This window comes from Pelobates fuscus, chromosome 4, assembly GCF_036172605.1.
Source record: "Pelobates fuscus isolate aPelFus1 chromosome 4, aPelFus1.pri, whole genome shotgun sequence".
Classification (NCBI taxonomy): Eukaryota; Metazoa; Chordata; class Amphibia; order Anura; family Pelobatidae; genus Pelobates; species Pelobates fuscus.
In genome coordinates this window covers 103,082,925-103,103,162 of record NC_086320.1, presented here as the reverse complement: position 1 = coordinate 103,103,162, position 20,238 = coordinate 103,082,925, and the positions used below count along the sequence as shown (strand labels likewise).

Below are 20,238 nucleotides of genomic sequence, written 5' to 3'. Positions count from 1 at the left end.
AACCTAAACAACAAACGGAGCGGGTGGGAGGATACATACAGAACGCTACACACCCTGGGCCAGGTCAACTATAGGGAAATATTCCACAGAAAATAAACCCCGTGGCATGAGCTCCCGATAGGGATACGTGCCATCTCCTGAGGACACGCCCACAGAACGCCATACAAATATACGACTGATAATCAGGTCTGACAGACACCTGCTGTAACTTGGTATAGCAATATAGACCACCGAGACACAAAAATGACACATGTCCCTAAAGCTCTCCCTGACACCTGCTGTTCCTATACTATTGTTGCATACCTTCTTTTTATGCGATTGTATTGATACAACTGTTGACAACTAAAATACAAAAAATAAAGATTGTAAAAAAAAAATAATTGATGGTTGAATTCATTCTGGAACAAACCTTTTGCGGGGACCATGGAGAAGATTATCATGTTTCTCGTAAATCTGCAGCTCTTGGTCTGCCGCATCCCCAGCATTTGGATCATCTGTGGCAAAAATCTCAACACGGCAGCCAAGAGGCATTGCTGTAAGCCAAACCAGAGTGGTTATTGACAAATTGATAATATCAGATACTAGAAGCTGCTCATTAATCCTGTGAATAGCCATCAATAGCAGCACACATCAGGTTAAAGCTGTTCACTAAGACTAGATAAGGTGGATTTTCCTTCAAACCATGTGCATTGTTAGATGGCTTGTGGAGGGGTTCCATCACCTGTCCTGTTGACTTGTGGTAAGGCTGCTCTTCTCACCTTCCTGAGCTAGCACCATTCATCTCAGTCTTAAGCCCCAAGTTCCATCAAACACCTACTGGCTGATGGGACAGCAGAAATGTGCAATTATGGTTCCCTTGCATTAGTAAGGACCCCAGGAAGTCCTGATTTATATTTATTTTAATTATTTTATTAAACAACCTCCCTCTGTTATATACACATTTTAAATGGTTTCTAGAAATGTTTAACTGAAACACATACAATCTAAAAAATAAAAATAATTACCATATCCATCTTGCTCTCCAGGGGTTCGATATCTATGCATTCGCAGAACATGATCAGCAATTTCTCTATCAGCGTCTGCATCCATTTGGTCCAGAACAATAAACAGCAAGTCAAATCTTGAAAGCAGAGAGTCTTGCAAACCAATGTTTTCCATCGGGGTTCTATACTGATCATACTGTGCCATTACAAAACAGAATTTAAGGAATTTGTCACACTGCACGAAAATCTAGTTAGCACAATTTCTACCTCAATATAGAGTTATTTCTACTGCGAGGTATAAGACTGCAGAAAAGTATTTTACTTAAGGTGAAAGCACTGCACAGTGTACCAGTATTTTCTGTACTGAGAAACGTTCTATGTACGATAACCACTATAGCATACTGAAGTGAGTCAATGCCACTTCACATTAAATTTTTTTCTGCAGGTTTTTGGTTCATGCATTAGCAATTGGGTGTCAAATATGTTACCTTTTTGGAATTCTGGTATATTTACTTTTATAGAAATATGAGGCCCTCAAAGTGCCAGTTCTCCCAGGGTTCTTTACTAAATTGAAAATTCACAGTGGATTTCAAATTTTAAATAAAAAAAATAGCTAAACTGGAAGCATATATGACTTGGAGAATGTGTCCATTTGTATGCAGGTTCTATTTTAAAGGTATATAAAATCTTGGCGTGCAATAGCTGGAGATCCAGTATTACTATTATTACCATTTATATAGCGCCAACAGATTCCGTAGCGCTATACAATATTATACGAGGGGAGGAGGCATCATTAGAAAAGAAGACGCTGAATGAGCATTGGGAGAGATAAGAGGAAAACCACAAGAGGACTTAAAGAGTTTGAAGAAGGAGAGCATGATAAACTGTGTCAAAGGTAGCAGAGAGGTCAAGCAGAATTAGTATTGAGTAGTGGCCTTTGGATTTAGCTGCGATTAGGTAGTTAGTAACTTTGATAAGAGCAGTCTAAGTAGAGTGGAGAGGGTTAAGGATTGAGTTGGAATTGAGGATGTGAGAAATACGGGTAAAGACAAGTCTTTCCAGAAGCTTTGAGGAAAAGGGGAGCAGGGATATGGGACAATAGAAGGGGAGGACGGGTCAATAGATTTTTTTTTCAGAATAGGTACTACAGTGGCACATTTAAGGTCAGCAGGGACAACACCAGAAGAGAGAGCAGTTGAAGATGTGTGTTAAGGAAGGTGCAAGGCATGGGGAGAGAGATCTGATAAGGTGAGATGGGATTGGATCGAGCGGGCAAGTGGTGGGGCGAGAGGAAAGGAGAAGAGCAGCCACCTCTTGTTCAGTAGCCGGGGAGAAAGTCTGAAGGGTAGGAAAGGCATGATCTATGTGTGGTTGAGAAAGAGAAAGGCAAGGTGGGGAGAATTCTTTCCTTAGCTGTTCAATCTTGTCGGTAAAGTAACATGCAAAGCTATCGGCTGTAAGGTTAGTTTGGGGGTGGCCACAGCAGGGCGCAGGAGAATTAATGTCGTCAAAGAGACACCTGGGATTGCGGGAGCATGAACTAATGATCTGCATCTACTGCAAGCCTTTTTCCCCAGCACAGACTTTCCGTCTGAGCAGTCTTCTCAATGAGACAAAGCAGAAGTGCTTAATATCTCGGGAGTATTCCCTTTTTGCAAATAATTATAATTTTATTTTTTTTAAATCAGTTCTAAAAGTAATCCATAAACCTAAACATTTTTCATTTTAATATTGTTTAACCTTAACGGAGCATTGCTGTGTTAAATTCTGAAGCAGTACCTCTATAAGAACACCATAAGACAGGAAACAGAGTATGGTTAGAGAAAGGAAAAAGTAAAATAAAAACACACACACACGAGACATTCGGTGAAAAAAAAAAAAAGAAAAGTAGTATTAATAAATTAAGTTAGCCATATACAAAAAGAAAAAAAGAGCAGGCCATACGATTTTGGGAAAAGAGTGAATGCATGAAAAAATATTTAGCAAACTAAAAGAAAAGTTATGTTAGAGAGTAAGACTAACACTTTAAACCCATTGGCTCAGGGAATGAACAGATAGTAGTGAAATCACCCAATAATTACAGCAATAGGACACCACGCATGGTATCGGGCAATAGTGAGCCTCTATGGTATGCTCCCTAGGGATCGACCGATTATCGGTTTTACCGATATAATCTGCCGATATTCGGTATTTTCGGCAATATCGGTATCGGCCAATAGGGATACCGATATTACCTCCCAGGACCGCCAGGCTCATTACAAGCCCGGCGGTCCTGGGGGGGCGGGCAGCAAGCGTTTACTCACCTCCCAGCAGCTCCTCCAGCTCCCCAGTGTAAATCTCGCGAGACCCGCGGCCAGCTCTGACAGCCGCGGGTCTCGCGAGATTTACACTGGGGAGCTGGAGGAGCTGTTGGGAGGTGAGTAAACGCTTGCTGCCCGCCCCCCCAGGACCACAGCTAAGCCAATGCCACTGACTGCCACTGACCCCCCTCCCTGGCAAGGCAACAAACAGGGAGGGGGGACAACAAAAATAAATAATTAAACATATAAAAAATATATAAATTTAATATAAAAAATGCCCCCTCACACACATACACATATTATACACATACACTACACAAACACACTGTGTATATAATTCAGTGTGTTTGAATAGTGTGTGTATATAATTCAGTGTGTTTGAATAGTGTGTGTATATAATTCAGTGTGTTTGAATAGTGTGTGTATATAATTCAGTGTGTTTGAATAGTGTGTGTATATAATTCAGTGTGTTTGAATAGTGTGTGTATATAATTCAGTGTGTTTGAATAGTGTGTGTGTGTGTGTATATAATTCAGTGTGTTTGAATAGTGTGTGTGTGTATATAATTCAGTGTGTTTGAATAGTGTGTGTGTATAATTCAGTGTGTTTGAATAGTGTGTGTGTATAATAATGCAGTGTGTGTGTATAATAATGCAGTGTGTGTGTATAATAATGCAGTGTGTGTGTGTTTGTATAGTGTGTGTGTGTATATAATGCAGTGTGTTTGTATTGTGTGTGTATATAATGCAGTGTGTGTATATAATGCAGTGTGTTTGTATAGACACACACACTATACAAACACTGCATTATATATACACACACACTATACAAACACACTGCATTATATATACACACACACACACACACTATACAAACACACTGCATTATACACACACACTATACAAACACACTGCATTATACACACACACTATACAAACACACTGCATTATACACACTATACAAACACACTGCATTATACACACACTATACAAACACACTGCATTATACACACACTATACAAACACACTGCATTATACACACACTACACAAACACACTGCATTATATAAACACTGCATTATATACACAGTGTGTTTGTGTAGTGTGTTTATATAATGCACACTACACACACACTCTGCATTATATACATACACTATACAAACACACACACTCTGCATTATATAAACACACTACATTCACTATACACACACTACACAAATACACACACACTACACAAATACACACCCACTTTGCATTTAGTATATACAGCATTCACTTTACGCACACTACCCACACACTACACACTAGACAAATACACACTGCATCCACTACACAAACATACACAGCTCCCCTGTCTAAACACACTGCATCCACTACACGTGGCATGTATATTTTGTGCATTTACCTTTAGAAATAGTTTTTATTTTCCAAAATGGTAAATGTACAGAATATCGGCAAATTATATCGGCTATCGGCCTGAAAGTTCACAGAATATCGGTATCGGTATCGGCTCTAAAAAATCAATATCGGTCGATCCCTAATGCTCCCACTTCAATTATCAAACATACCCTTCCATAAACAGGATTAGCAGCTGCCAGGACACTGCACCGAGCGTTCAGACGTGCATGGATTCCAGCTTTTGCTATGGTTACTCGTCCTTGCTCCATTACTTCATGGATGGCGGTTCTGTCCATGTCGGACATCTTGTCAAACTCATCAATGCAAACAACCCCCCTGTCAGCTAGAACCATCGCACCTGCTTCCAGGCGTCTTTCACCTAAACACAAGCAAAAGCAAAGCATTGTTTACAGATATTTTGTCAATAAGGTCAGTTTATTATTAGCAAAAAAATAATAAAAAATCATATATAGATGTAGGAAGTGGGGAGAGGGGGGGGAAGTAATGGAGAAAAACTAGTGGTGTGATAAGAGGCAAGATTCCCCCAGACCCCAGTGTAGCTTTAAAGAATCAAATATTTTATAGTTTGAGGCAAGAGAAAGTAAACATTTGAAAAATGGGTTTGCTTTTTTTTTTACGTTTTAAAATTATTTTCTTGCCTTAATAAATTTCTATTTTTCAGTACATTTGGAATGCATTTACTCCATTCTCTAGTTCTGGGCTGACTGATGCCAGATGTGTTACACCAGTGGGAACATTATAAAAATCTCAATACGTGCTATGCAAACAAACACTACACAGACTTCAAGCACCATAACCACTTCAAAACACTTGTAATGCTTGGAGTAATCCTTTAGGAACAAGCTGCTCATACGTTTGTGCAAAATCCCAATATACATTCATGCCTTTGTTTACCCCCCAACCCTCCCTCTTCCCCCACCAACATTTAATGTGCAATCTAGTCTTCCACTGAAAGTACAATATTTTAGTTATTTTCACAGTGGGTGTAATTATGCAAGAGATTATTACACAGATGTAGCCAGCTCACCTGTCTCTTGATCAGTAGTGACTGCTGCTGTTAAACCTACTCCAGTGGATCCCCTGCCAGTGGTGGGGATGGCTCGAGGAGCGGTGTGCAATACATATCTCAGAAGCTGAGATTTTGCTACAGATGGATCACCTAAAATATACAGTCAGTTAAATTGAAGTCCAATATTGCATAAATCAAAAAGGTTTTACACATACCATTTCCTTACCTATGAGAAGGACATTAATGTCCCCTCTTAAGCGAGTTCCATTGTCCAGAACCTTTTCATTACCCCCAAGAAGCATGCACAGAATTGCCTTTTTGATATATTCATGGCCATGAATACTGGGTGCTAATGATTTGCTTAAATGTTCAAATATATCCTATATAAATAGAAGGCATATTGCATTTTGAGCATAGGGAAGATAAAAAATGAATTAAATTAAAAAAAAAAAAAAAATGCATGAACATATTACTTTAGAATGAGCTTTGCAAAATTTTTTAATCTTTGATACATCGTCAGCTGAAAATGTGGGAGCAATTTCTTTGCTCATCTGCTTGATGTTGTTGGCCAATAAGATTGTCCTGTGCAATAAAAGGAAAAAACAAACAATTAAAGTAAGAATGCAATAGAAGTAGTCAGACTATTCATAATAGTTGGCAGGATTCTTTAAAAAAAAAAAAAAAAAAGACATTCGTGGCATTTCTTTGACAAGTAAATCTTTAGATTACAAGAAAAAATATATTTATTGAATAGATTTATTGAATATTTATTATATTGAATAGAGAACTTGAACTGTCAACCATTCACATTTCTATAATATTGGGTCATCATTGGAATCTACTTTCAAACCTTTGTGGTTTGATATAAAAAAATTTTTTTTAAATAAATGTTTTTTTCAGTTTCTTTTTTTATATCAAACCACAAAGGTTGAAAGTAGATTCCAATGATGACCCAATATTATAGAAATGTGAATGGTTGACAGTTCAAGTTCTCTATTCAATATAAAATGAAGAAAACCAAAAGGTGATGCAGTCTGCCATCTAGTGGATTATGGCATTTTCACAAGTGACATTACAATTTACCATTATTCCATATCAACACTACAGTCGATTTAATCACATGCAGGAACCTTCCTACTGCTTTCACTTCAACCATTTTAAGTAAGACAGCGTGCCAGGACAGTCATGAAGTTATGGCATTTGTCTAATGCCTTGTTCTGAAAGATAGCTTGTTTTTATTTATCCTCATGAATTGGTGTAAACATTGCCATACCGACCACAATCACAAAAAAAGAACAGCACCTGGTAATCAGGAAGCTCCAAATCATCTTCACAAGCTGGATCCTTAAAAGTACTGTTAATTGACTAATATGCAACATGGTACAAACAATACACAGACCTCAATTTGCGATCTAGATAAAGTTTCTAGATTAATACACACACACACACACCAAAAAAACAAATGTAAAACAAAAAAAAACAAGCGTTAGGGTAAACATTAAACGCGTGCAGAACGCAAATAGCTTAATTCCTAGCCTTCATTATTACCAGAGTTGTGGAATAAAGGCTATGCGCAGGAGATTTTTCTACTTTTCTGTGTGTTTTTCATTTGTTAAACCGCCTAGGCAGAAAACGTTTTGAAGCAACACCTCATTTATATGTAAAGGAAAGTAGTTTAAAACAATGCAGAAACAAGACCACTTGTGCAGTAACTTCACCTGAATGTACCAGACGTAAAGCCACCTTGCTTGGACGGAAGACAGCGGTATATGCCTACTATTTGCACTCTGTCTCCAGGTTTACATTTGTCCACCAAATCATCATCAGCAATTATATCGAGTGAGCGAGGCAGCTGCCCTGCTGGAGCCTTCTCAGGCATTTCTTGGATGGTCACAGTTTGATGATCTTTGTAAGTGCTCAATCCAAATTCAGTTTCAAGAGGATTGTTCTCTTCATCCTACGTCAATAAAGAAAGCAGAAATGGTCAACACACACCTCCATCCCACCTGCCATTACATTTACTAACACACTTATTCACTAAAATTCTAGACCAAATCATGTGGACTGGAAACACTTAGAAGTTCAGTTAATTTTACTTTAAAAAGGAACACAAATTTCTTCCTGACCCTATATAGTGTTAAAAACAACCTACCCCCTGCTCCACCCTAAATATAGTAAAATCTTACCTTTATTCCATGGCACTGCCTCCATTGGCATCACTGCCTCCATTGCTGGAGTGATGATCTCAGACAGTCACAATGCTTTCCCTTAGGAAAATATTGTATTGGCTGAGATTGACCCTGGTCAATCAGCATCTCCTCTTAGAGATGCATTAAATCAATGCATCTCTATGAGAAAAGTTCAGGGTCTCCTGCATGGCACAGAGACACTGAATGTCAGTGCTGCATAGTGTGAAATGTAAGTCTGCAAGTGTCTGAGGAGGACAGGCTGTAAACACTAGAACAAATACTTTAAGCTGTACTTGTTCTGGTGACTATAGTGTCCCTTTAACATTTGAACTTCACTTTAGTGAGCAACCCTCTAAATATCACTTACCTTTGTAGGGTAGATGGAACTTGATGGGAATGCCTCAAGTGTTGTGAGGTCAGTATATTTCCTTTCAAGTGTTTTTTTCGTCGCTGGGCAATAGTGGACACTACGCATCACTTTCGGCCTCACCATGGAACCTAGTAAATAGAAGTACCAGAAGGTTTCTAATCTATTTTATAGGGCTTGGAATTTCTGCTAGCCAGGCCAAAAAAGTTACATGTGACTTCAAATCTGGAGAGTGCATTGCACACTTCGTAGAGAATGTTTACTTTTTAGTTCACTTACACAACATTCTGTAGCATGAAGGCAGAGATCACCAGGTAGTATTGGGAGAACACTTAAAATTAAAGTACAAATGATGTAATCCTAAAACTGTTCCCTAGGAATGGTTTACTGCTTATTTGGGTCCCCACTGGGCTCTGAGGCTCCGGTAACCTGCTCTAAAAAGTCAAACCATTCATTAGCTAACAGTCAGCTTAGACACTGGATGAAAATTTGCACAGAATGGATGTTCGCCAGTGACATCACATGATGCTGCAGGTATGGAATTACACCTCTGGTAGTCAAGGTGTTTAACTTGGTAAGTGCAGCTTTTCAAAACAAAACACTGCACACAGATTCCAGGTACCTTGATCACTTTAAGAGATCAGAGCTCCCTCCACCTCTGATTCTACCACAGCCGCACACATCACAGCAGCCCCACTGGACCCCCAATGACAGACCCACACCCCAGGTAGGGAGGCTTGGTGGAATAGTTTTAATTATAAAAATATTAACTAGAAAAGCTACAATTTCTGGGGAAATTGTGTGAAGTGTTCTTGCCTTCACCAGTAGTCTACAACTAGGGATCGTCCGATTATCGGTTTTACCGATATTATCTGGCGATATTCTGTATTTTCGGCAATATCGGTATCGGCCACTAAAGATACTGATATTGCCGATAATACATACCAGGACCGCCGGGCCCATTACAAGCCCGGCGGTTCGGGGGGGGGGGGGCAGCAAGCTGTTACTTACCTTCCCGGCAGATCCCTTCTGCTCCCTGTGTAAATCTCGTGAGACCAGCGGACGTCAGAGCGTTGCAACGGGTTACCATGACAACGTTCCGCGCGGCACACAGGCTGCGAGATTTACACAGGGAGCTGCTGGAAAGATAAGTAAACGCTTGCTGCGGGCCCCTCTATACTTTCCAGGCCACTGGACCACCAGAGAATGCTGTATACCCCCTCCCTGGCCAAGTAAGAAGCATGGAGGGGGGGGGGGGGGGACTAAAAATAATAAATATTAATTTTTTTAATTAAATCAAAAATGCCCCCTCCCCCCAAATCACATACCTACAGGAACACACACACACTACACAAACAGACAAACTGCATTATATAAACACACTACACAAGCACTGTGTATATAATTAATGCAGTGTGTGTGTGTGTGTGTGTGTAGTGTGCATAGTGAATGCAGTGTGTGTATATAATGCAGTGTGTATATAATGCACACTACACAAATACACTGCATTCACTATACACACTACACAAACACTGCATTCACTATACACACTACACAAACACTGCATTCACTATACACACTACACAAACAGACACACTGCATTCACTTTACGCACACTACACACACACACTGCATTCACTTTACGCACACTACATACACACACTGCATCCACTACACAAACACACACAGCTCCCCTGTCTAAACACACTGCATCCACTACACGTGACATGTATATTTTGTGTATTTACCTTTAGAAATAGTTTATTTTTTATAAATGGTAAATGTACAGAATATCAGTAAGTTATCGGCTATCGGCCTGAAAATTCACAGATTATCGGTAGAGGCGCCAAAAAAAATATATATATATCAAGATCGGTCGATCCTTATCTACAACTGGAGTGGGCGGAGAAACTGGTTGGAGTGGCTGGAGTAACTGTTGTGTGGTTGGAGTGGCTGGAGTAACTGTGTGGAAAAGTTGAACTGGGCAGAGTATCTTTGTGGAGTGTTTGGAGTGAGTAAAGATAGTAAATATTACACTAACCAATTGATCGATCAAATTTATAAAGTGCACATGGCAAGCTTGATAGAGTGATGTGCTATATGAATAAATAATAACAGTTACTCCGCCCACTCCAGTTGTAGACTACTGGTGGAGGCAAGAACACTTCACACAATTTCCCCAGAAATTGTAGCTTTTCTAGTTATGTTAATTATACAAGACAAAAGATGGACAGTGTTAATCTGCCCCTCTGCCAAACCATCCATGTTAAGAATAAAAGGAAAAAAGGAAATAAAATACTAAATCCCATTAGATATAGATTTTCAGATACAATCAAGGTTTATAATAATAAAATATATATATATATATATATATATACACACACACACACACACACACACACACATACACATACACATTTTCTCATCCATCTTTGCACCCATGTGGCAGAGACTGAATGTCCCAGCAGAGAGATTTCATGGTTTTGGAACTAGACCAAGACAATAATGAACTATCAGGGAACAAATTCTTAACAGCAATTTACTGGATAGAAGACAAATATATATATATGTTTTTTTGTTTGTTTTTTAAATAAAAAACAAGTCCTGCACTCAAACTCCCACTATTCTTGGGCAGCGGCAACAACCATAGTACATACAGTAAAACCCACAAAAAAAAAAAAGTTACCTGCGCTCTCTCCCAAACCCCCAAAGTATTCAGATTTAAATATTATATTAATTCAAACTAAACTGTTAAAATAAAATTGAAAGTTGAATCATTGAATAAAAAATAGTGAAAATCTAATTTGTCTTGTGTTAAAGGACTATAGGCACCCAGACCACTTCAGCTCAACTAAGTGGTCTGGGTGCCAGGTCCCTCTAGTTTTAACCCTGTAGCTGAAAACATAGCAGTTTCAGAGAAACTGCTATGTTTCACTGAGAGTTAATCCAGCTTCTAGTGGTTGTCTCACTGACAGCCGCTAGAGGCGCTTCCGCGCTTCTCACTAATTTTTCGCTGGACGTCCATAGGAAAGCATTGAGTAATGCTTTCCTATGGGCACTTTGAATGCACGCGTGGCTCTTACCGCGCATTCGGATTTGACGTCAGTAGAGAGAGAAGAGTTCCCCAGCGGCAAGGGAGCCCGGCACTGGAGAAAGGTAAGTGGCTGAAGGGGTTTTAACCCCTTCAGCCCAGCGGGAAGGAGGCCCTGAGGGTGGGGGGACCTAATGACCCTATAGTGCCAGGAAAAAGTTTGTTTTCCTGGCACTATAGTGGTCCTTTAACTTTTGTTATGTTCCATAGTCCAGGGTACACATTGTATTGGAGGAGGAAAAGCATTTGTGTCTCCACCTTTCTGGGTTAAAAACAATTTCACAGGGGGCATGCCTAGCTAAGCATCTAATCAGACATGCTGGCTCCTGCTAACTCTAAAGCCTCACCATCCAATGGGGTTAATATTGAGAAAAAAAAAAAACACAACATGCTGCTTGACCTCTGGGAGGACTAGAAGTCTGATCTGGATGGAGTGTGCACAGAGATTGAAAGCCTCACCTCACACATCAGTGCAGTGGAGACCCATGAGGTGGGGGTCTCAGAGACCCGATCCCAAGGGGAGACATTGTCTTGGCAACTCCATACACACGCACTGCGACAACCCTGGAGACATGGCACCAAATGAGTCATGTGCACATCTGCTAGAGTTTACCAACAAAGTGGCGGCAGAGATGGGGATGGAGTATTGCCCATCATCGCTGGATTCCAGACCCACAGGTCCCCGACCATCCATGAAGATTATTCCAGGGACATTATTGCAGTAACCACGGACGTTACAGTTAAGGTGGCTATTCTGGCAAGTTCAAGAAATGTACCTATCACCACCATGCTTATTATTCCACATTATTCACACCATCACATTACAAATAAAGAATTTTAAAAATAAATGTTATATATAAATGTACTTCACAGATTGGATGTCATCGTCCCCATAATCATAAGGCTAGAAAATATGGATTTACAGTGCTGGGTTATAAAAGGTTATGACAAACTATATATAGGACACAGAGGAATATAAAAATAACATACACTTTGTTACTATTCCTTCCACGCAGACCAAGCTGCCCAAGTAAACTGACGTGAGGGTACGGGGAGATACATGCTTTGCACCAAAGCTTCCTTCAAACCCAACGCTGAACTCCTCAAACTGCTTGGCATATGTTGAGTCAATTGAGGCTACCAATTCCTTCAAGGCTCTCTGGAAAGCTATTGCATCTCCAAAAGCATTCTGGAGCAATCTGAAATTAGAGAACTGAAACCAATTAGGATAGGACTACAAAGACAGCTAAAAGGATACTCGAAGATACATGCCAATACTAGTAGCATTTTAAAAATAAATAAAAAAATAAAAAAATGAAAAAACACCAGACACCACGCACACACATGAAATAGCTAAAAGCCCACCTCCCCATTCAAAAACATCACAAGGGGAAATTATTGCCCCATCCATACCTATACTTTGTATGCACATTGGTCAATTCATAGCCTTCTATATGAAAAGGGAGAGAGATCTGCCATCTGCTTGTACGTAGAATGCACCTCAAATGCAAACGGTTTATGATGAATACAGACTGAATATATTAAGTGAGCAACTACACACGGTACTCCGAATAGAAGAATAGGAGCTTTGCCCCTAAACAGTAAATACTGGGTAAGACTTGTCAGAGGGAGAGATTGGGGAGATGACAGGAGGTGATCGACTTCACTGGAATTTTTAAACCTATGCAGTAAACACAGTGCTTTTAAGGCAGAGGTAAAGCCTTCTATGCAGCTACAAGCCAATCCATGCAGGAACAAAAAGGAACAATATACCATGACCTACACTAGAATACTTTGTTATGATTATGGAGTAAATGTTTGTCTTTTTCGCCTTAGAATGGTCAGTCTTACTATAGTAAAAAGAAGAATAAAAGTCAGGACTAGCAGAGGTCAGGAATACAGAAATATGGATAAACGAGAAACAAGACGGGTCAGAAATATAGAAATCCACATGCCAATATACTAGCCAGGTCAGGATACCAGACGTTCTCACTAAACGTGTAACCAAAACAAATAAAAATAATATGGCAATGAGTAACTGGCTTAAAATAGGTTCACATGCATTCTGATTGGTCCATGTCATCTCTGCAACTCCAAACAGCATAAGGTCACCTAGATGATGTAGTCCCTATAAGGACTGGAGGGATATCATGAATTATAAATCTATTTAGTGAAGCGCCATTTGCGTGGGCCGTGTGTCTGCAGAGTTCAGAGGCTTGGCGCCATTGAGTTCACTGGTACCGAATGGGTAAGTATTTTTCCACACAGGTTTCAAGTTGCACAAAGCATTTCAACCACGCAGCTAGAGGGATAGGCTATGGACACAGACTAAACTCTATTGAGAATCTGCAATCACCACTTTATTGTTGGACGTTACCACAGCAATGCTCTACCTACATGAGACGATCTAGGTCCTCGCACTGACAACTACTTACGATCAGTTCTTACTGATATAGGTGGAATTTCAAATTGGGAGTGAGGCTTCAGGTGGAACGCTGGTTGAAACGCACTCCAACCTGCTAATACCACACAGCGAAGAATGCAGTTCCCACTAATTACATCCACCAGGAGAATTATTGATGCGGCATCTGTACATACCACATTGAGCTACTGTTGGTATCAATTTGATTTTACCATTCAACATGTTTGAATTTATTCTACTTGATTAAAGACTAATGGATTTTTAAAGAAGCAAATTTTCCCCTCTCCTCTCTCCTCTGTATTCTATTTTATATTTTGCCTAGTAGCAAGCAGTGATCCTGGACACTGTACTGCTTTGTGCTACCAGTGTGTTCATTTTTTGTTTTGTTTTTTTAAATATATTTACTGACCCTCAGTGAATTATATTGCTTTTGCAATAGGGCTCCACAACTATGCATAACCCATATACACAGTCTAGTGGGATTACCCTTTTGTTACATTCTTGGTGACTATTAGACAACATTTCTTCATATTGAGGTTTAACACAAACTCACTCAGGACTTGATATTTAATCTTATTGTGAGCATATAGGTACTTAAATTTTGGTATATTATACCACTAGAGTATTTTAATTTAGCTCCTGGACACCCTTCATCTTATTTTATTATAAGTGACCTAATTCCTTCCCCCCCCCCCCCCCCCCACCTTAGAGCTATTTATTTGATTGACTGTGGGTTTTATCCATTGACTATTTGTATATACTTTTACTCACTATTTGTAAGAGCCAGATTGCTAATCTCTATATTATAGGCACTGCTTTAATTTATTTTGTATCCCTTGTATATCTAATTTTTCTGTGCTTGTAATATTTTGACCTGTGCCTTCTTATTCTTGTTACCATTAATTATAGGGACACTCCAGGCACCCAGACCACTTTTGCCCATTGGAGTGGTCTGGGTGGCAACTCCCACTACCATTAACCCTTCAAAATGGTGTGTGCAGGTTTTAATAATTAGATTTATTTAATAGTGCATTACTTTCAATCAAATAACGTTCTATTATTTAGAAGTTATAATTAAGAATATTTCACAAGTTGCAGAATGTTTTATATCCCTTTGACAAGTCTTATTTATATCAGACACCTGTGCTGAATAAAACCACCGATTTTCTTGTTCTAGCAATACATTTATAAAAGTAGGCGGTCAGGAACTTGTAACCAAATACAAGACTTTTTTTTTACTGAATGGCTTGATTGCTGACAGATTGGTAGAATACCTTGCTGTAGTCTAAAGCCTCTCCTGCAACCATGGTTAGTTCACTATGCTGCTGTGGACTAGAATACTGTCGTGTCGAGATCAGTGACCCCCCCCCCATGCTACATATACCCCTGTGTGTAACTCACGTGCTGGCTCTCCTCTCATTCTTCCTCCTCAGATCATTCAGGTTGATAATTAGCCGATGCTCATTGGCCCCAATCATTTCCTTTACTTTCCCATGATATACACCTTGATCTTGCTGAGAGATAATATAGTACATCAGGCATCAGGAAAAGCAAACAATAGATCTACTAAACGTTTCTCTGGAATTTCATAAAAATAGATTAGCGTATTTTGAGATTACACCAAAATATATACTCTAGAAAAGGGATGTTAATTAATAACTGGGTCTAGGGCAGGAATCAGCTTTGAAACTCCATTTAAACCAGTGATATTTAACATTGTATTCTCGAAGGATGTTTTGCATTTGGCAGTTAGATATTACTGCTATATGCTTGAATAATTCATATACGTTGGTGATATTGAGGGACATCTCCCGAATTAAACAGTAAACACTCAGTTTTAATGGTAAATACAAATGGCAGCGCACATCATCATCCAGGAAATCCAAATACTCCCGCTGAGCCTCTCGCAAGGCATGGTCTTCAAACGCTCCATCATCCATGGTGTGAACAAGTCTCTCAGAGCGGGGCTCCGGCTTATATACACATGGCCAGGCTCTAAGCACGCGATTGGCCGCCCAAAACCACGCCCCTCTACCTCATCCCTCTAGCTACAATGTAACAGCGTTCGAACGCCTTCTGTTCGGTTAGATGTGAGCAGGATTCTCTGGGGAACACGGTGCCTTGCTGCCAGAGTACGCCCTCGGTAAATGTTTTCTGAAGGTTCAGGTGGCATTTAATCAGTTAGTGTTTTAGATTTAAAGATAATTATGTGGTCTTTAATAAGCATTCAACCTGCAAACTTTGTATGGTTAATTAATAATGATGAAGCACCAAAATAGGATCCTTGGCTACAGTCCCTTAGTACAGTCTGACAGCTTGAAGACTTTATTTTTTTTTTAAATGGAAAACAAGAAATGGAACACAGAGGAGGCTGATCAACAGGGGGTCAATAAAAAGTGTGGAAGAACGAATAGGTGTGTGACAGTAAGAAAATTACCAGATTTTACTAATTACATGACGTAAAGTCATGATTTTATTAAAGGACACGGAGGCGAATATAATGCTTATCTCTTTCTTTATTATACCTCAGCAGCAAAGAGAAGGTATAAGACATTCATAGAAAAAAAACTTCAGAACAGGTTCTCAAAGGGTTAACACAACATTATACCCTTAAAGGGAAACTCCAGTGCCAGGAAAACGATCCGTTTTCCTGGCACTGGAGGGTCCCTCTCCCTCCCACCCCCCAATCCCCGGTTACTGAAGGGGTGAAAACCCCTTCAGTGACTTACCTGAGGCAGCGGCGATGTCCCTAGTCGCTGTCTCCGCCTCCACGACGCTCCTCCTCTTCATTGCGTCGGCCGGTGGGCGAGACTTCTCGCCCACCAGCCGAGGGGACCTAATGCGCATGCGCGGCAATGCCGCGCATGCGCATTACGTCTCCCCATAGGAAAGCATTGAAAAATCATTTCAATGCTTTCCTATGGGGTTTTGAGCGACGCTGGCGGTCCTCACACAGCGTGAGGACGTCCAGCGACGCTCTAGCACAGGTTTCCTGTGCTAGAACCCAGGAAGTGACCTGTAGTGGCTGTCTAATAGACAGCCACTAGAGGTGGAGTTAACCCTGCAAGGTAATTATTGCAGTTTATAAAAAACTGCAATAATTACACTTGCAGGGTTAAGGGTAGTGGGAGTTGGCACCCAGACCACTCCAATAGGCAGAAGTGGTCTGAGTGCCTAGAGTGTCCCTTTAACCAATGGGAACAGTCCACATATCCATAACCACCCATGTGACCTTTCCTCTCCCTCTTTCTTTGGTCATGCCGAAGCTGGATACTATAACTTGAGAAGAACAACTGGAAAAACCTATCCATTGTGTCGAATTCTTCCATGTAACTGAACTGTAGAAGTTATCCGCGTGAACTGTGGTGACAACTGGTCATCCAAGGCATTGACTGTTGCTCCTCATGCTGAAATGGGATAGAGAAAAGAAAATGGTAAAGTGTGATCTAGCAACTGTTTGTCACATTGATGGTGACTAATTCCTACTATATTCTTTATCTGTCTACAGACTAAATTGCGTGCTGTATGTAATATAACTTTATCATATATAATCGAATTGAATCTAGACAAAACCCCAACAATGGCTCTGCATGCTAAGACATATCGGGTGGAAATTCAACTCTTGTCTTCTAGTTGATATTGAGATGACATACTTACCGGGTGGGCCAATATTCGCCTCCGTGTCCTTTATAAAATCATGACTTTACGTCATGTAATTAGTAAAATCTGGTAATTTTATTAAAGGACACGAAGGCTCATATTATGCTAGTTCAAAGCTGTGCAATGACTGTCGATGATACGTGGTCTGTAGGGTGAAAATAGTATTCCTTAAAGGTGGATTCACAGGACCAGTCCACCGTCCGCAATAGGTCTTCTAATCTGCATTCCAAAGTAAATGCTTTAGACGCCATGTGCTTAGTGCAGCGTTGGAGTTGCCGATGAGCAGGGGGCGCCGGGAAAAGCACGGCAAAAAAGTCCCTGTCAGTGCTGGCCATGATAATGGCCGCCGCACTGTACGACCGCCATTGCGCATGCGTGCACGGCACCCGGCTGTGAAATACCCGCGCTGGGCATACAGCCGCAGCGGGGTATTTCTGGGGAGAGTGTCGGGTTGCCGGAGGTGAGCGGGTAATAAACTACCCGGAGAGGTGGGGGAGGGAGGGGGTTTGCCGCCGGGGGAGGGTGGGAAACCGTAGAGAGGGATTTTAAATCACAATAAAGCACAAGAAATATACTGACAAGCAATATTTAAAGAAATACATATATGGGAAATACATATGAAGAAAATTACATAAGAGGAATATACAAAATCAAGCAAAAAACCAAACATAAGCTCCTCTGAAGTAGAGAGAGCTACATTGGGTAATACTTAGCTGAGGCAGCAGCAAAGAAAGAGGGAGAGGAAAGGTCACATGGGTGGTTATGGATATGTGGACTGTTCCCATTGGTTAAGGGTATAATGTTGTGTTAACCCTTTGAGAACCTGTTCTGAAGTTTTTTTCTATGAATGTCTTATACCTTCTCTTTGCTGCTGAGGTATAATAAAGAAAGAGATAAGCATAATATTCGCCTCCGTGTCCTTTAATAAAATCAGCATTTTCTCTCATGATTAGATTTTAGGTTTTTTTCTCCCTTACTCATGATGACTGGAGAAACTGCACAGATTCCAATCAACTAATCAGGTAAAGGTTTTGGGAAATGTTGAAAAAAAAAAAAATCACAATTATTTTGAGTATACACCATCAGACATGCTTAGCTTCCTGTAGCAGGGTTTCTTATTTATTTAATTGACAGCATTGTTTCATCAGAACCTGTACAGATAAGACTGCACATTGTTTTGAATTGTAGGGCTGTTACTAGGTAACAGCATGAGGGGTTGGAGCCAGATTATTTTTATAATTCTTTATTTTTGTAGTGCACATAGAGGATCATAGACGAGCCTGTAATGTCACGGAAGGCTTAACATCAAAAACAGTAAAAACCGACATGTGGCATGGTGATAATACAGCACAAATTATTGTTTTAGTGTATTCAGGCTAGGCACATATATCTAAAGTAGAGTGCACTTCCTGTCAGCCCGGCCGGGTACAGGAAACTGAAGCTCCTGTACAGGGATCCACTCCGCTCAGCCACGCTACACGAGAGGTATAAGGCACACTAGGAAAGGGAGGGGACAACTAAGAGGGTGGAGGGTGCACCAAGGGACAGAGAGGGAAGGGGAGAGAAACACTAAGGGACAGGGAAAGGAGGGGACCACTAAGGGACGGGGAAGGGAGAGGGGCTGGTTGTGAAAGAAACACACAGCGGGGCTTAAGGGGGAAAAGAGACACACAGAGGGGCTGGGGGGGGGAGACTTATAGGCTGGGGTGAAAGAGACACACAGAAATGAGCTGGGAAGAGTAAAAGACACAAAGGGGCTGGGAGAGAAGGAGTCACACAAAGGGTCTGGGAGGAGTAAAACACGCTGGAGTATGTAAGAGTCATACAGGGGACACAAGTGGGGTTGTAAGAAACACACAAGGGAGATGTAAGACAAATAGAAGATATGATACACTAAAGGGAATAAGGCATTTAAAAGAAGGGATAAGAAACACAAAAGGGAGGTTAAGAGGCACACAGGTGAAGAGGTTTTGTTTGTTTTTTTGGGGAGAAATGCATCTTCGTCTATGTAAAATACTTGCAACGGCCCTGTCTGCTACCTCCCATCTACACAGATGAATACATTATTAGGTATGTATGCATGACTAGCATTTAAAAAATATTTAAATCAGGCATACAGTATTATCCATGCACCTCCTAAACCCACATCAACCTAATAAACAACATAGTCACACACTAGAACACATATACTGGCAGATGATGTGCACACAGTTAGACACATCCTAGCACATAGATATTCACTAGCACCAGAACTGGATTAAGAAGGGTCATAGGCAGGGTGCTCTCCTAGAGCCTTTGGCATTTATGTGAGCGACACTAAGTGTTGTGTGTGTGTAGTAGTAGATGAGAGGGTTGTAGTAGCTGGATTTTGTGTGTGTGTAAGGTTTCAATTTTTCCCCTCCTTCATACCTTTTGGGAGGAGGAGGGTATTATCCCCAGTGTTTTATTGGAGGTTCAGTTGGATATCTTGAGGTCTGGTGGTGTATTGTGTTATGCACCAATATTGGGTACAGACTACTTTAAGAGCTTCCTTGTGGTTCAGTTGCTGAGTTGATGACACAGAGTATTGGCTGTTGTGCTCTGTGTCATTAAGAAGCACCCTGGGGCTTTTAAAATGTGATCTGCTGCAAATATTTGTGCAGACCACAATGCTCCCTCAACAAAGTGAGGAGGGTCGGTGCTGAGCAGGGAGATATTTTAATCTCACTGCCGGCTCAAGAAGGGTCCTCTCACAGCCAGAGCTCCAGGCCCAGACAGGGGTTTATTGATTACAGTCTGAGCCTGGGCCCTAGTGGGGGGC

General features: G+C 40.6%; 1 protein-coding gene across 1 annotated transcript in view; it reads right to left on the bottom strand.

The window, feature by feature from the left end:
• LOC134609352 (maternal DNA replication licensing factor mcm3) overlaps nt 1-15,718 on the bottom strand; it is a 29,254-nt gene extending 13,536 nt beyond the window's left edge. The window contains exons 1-11 of the mRNA XM_063453028.1: nt 15,566-15,718; nt 15,180-15,292; nt 12,347-12,555; nt 8,266-8,396; nt 7,428-7,666; nt 6,183-6,291; nt 5,936-6,089; nt 5,728-5,859; nt 4,850-5,058; nt 1,005-1,179; nt 410-533 (exon numbers count right to left, since the gene is read on the bottom strand). Coding sequence (XP_063309098.1) covers nt 410-533; nt 1,005-1,179; nt 4,850-5,058; nt 5,728-5,859; nt 5,936-6,089; nt 6,183-6,291; nt 7,428-7,666; nt 8,266-8,396; nt 12,347-12,555; nt 15,180-15,292; nt 15,566-15,718 — 1,748 coding nt within the window. The remainder of the gene's footprint in view (nt 1-409; nt 534-1,004; nt 1,180-4,849; nt 5,059-5,727; nt 5,860-5,935; nt 6,090-6,182; nt 6,292-7,427; nt 7,667-8,265; nt 8,397-12,346; nt 12,556-15,179; nt 15,293-15,565) is intronic.
• Between the last annotated feature and the right edge of the window lie 4,520 nt (nt 15,719-20,238).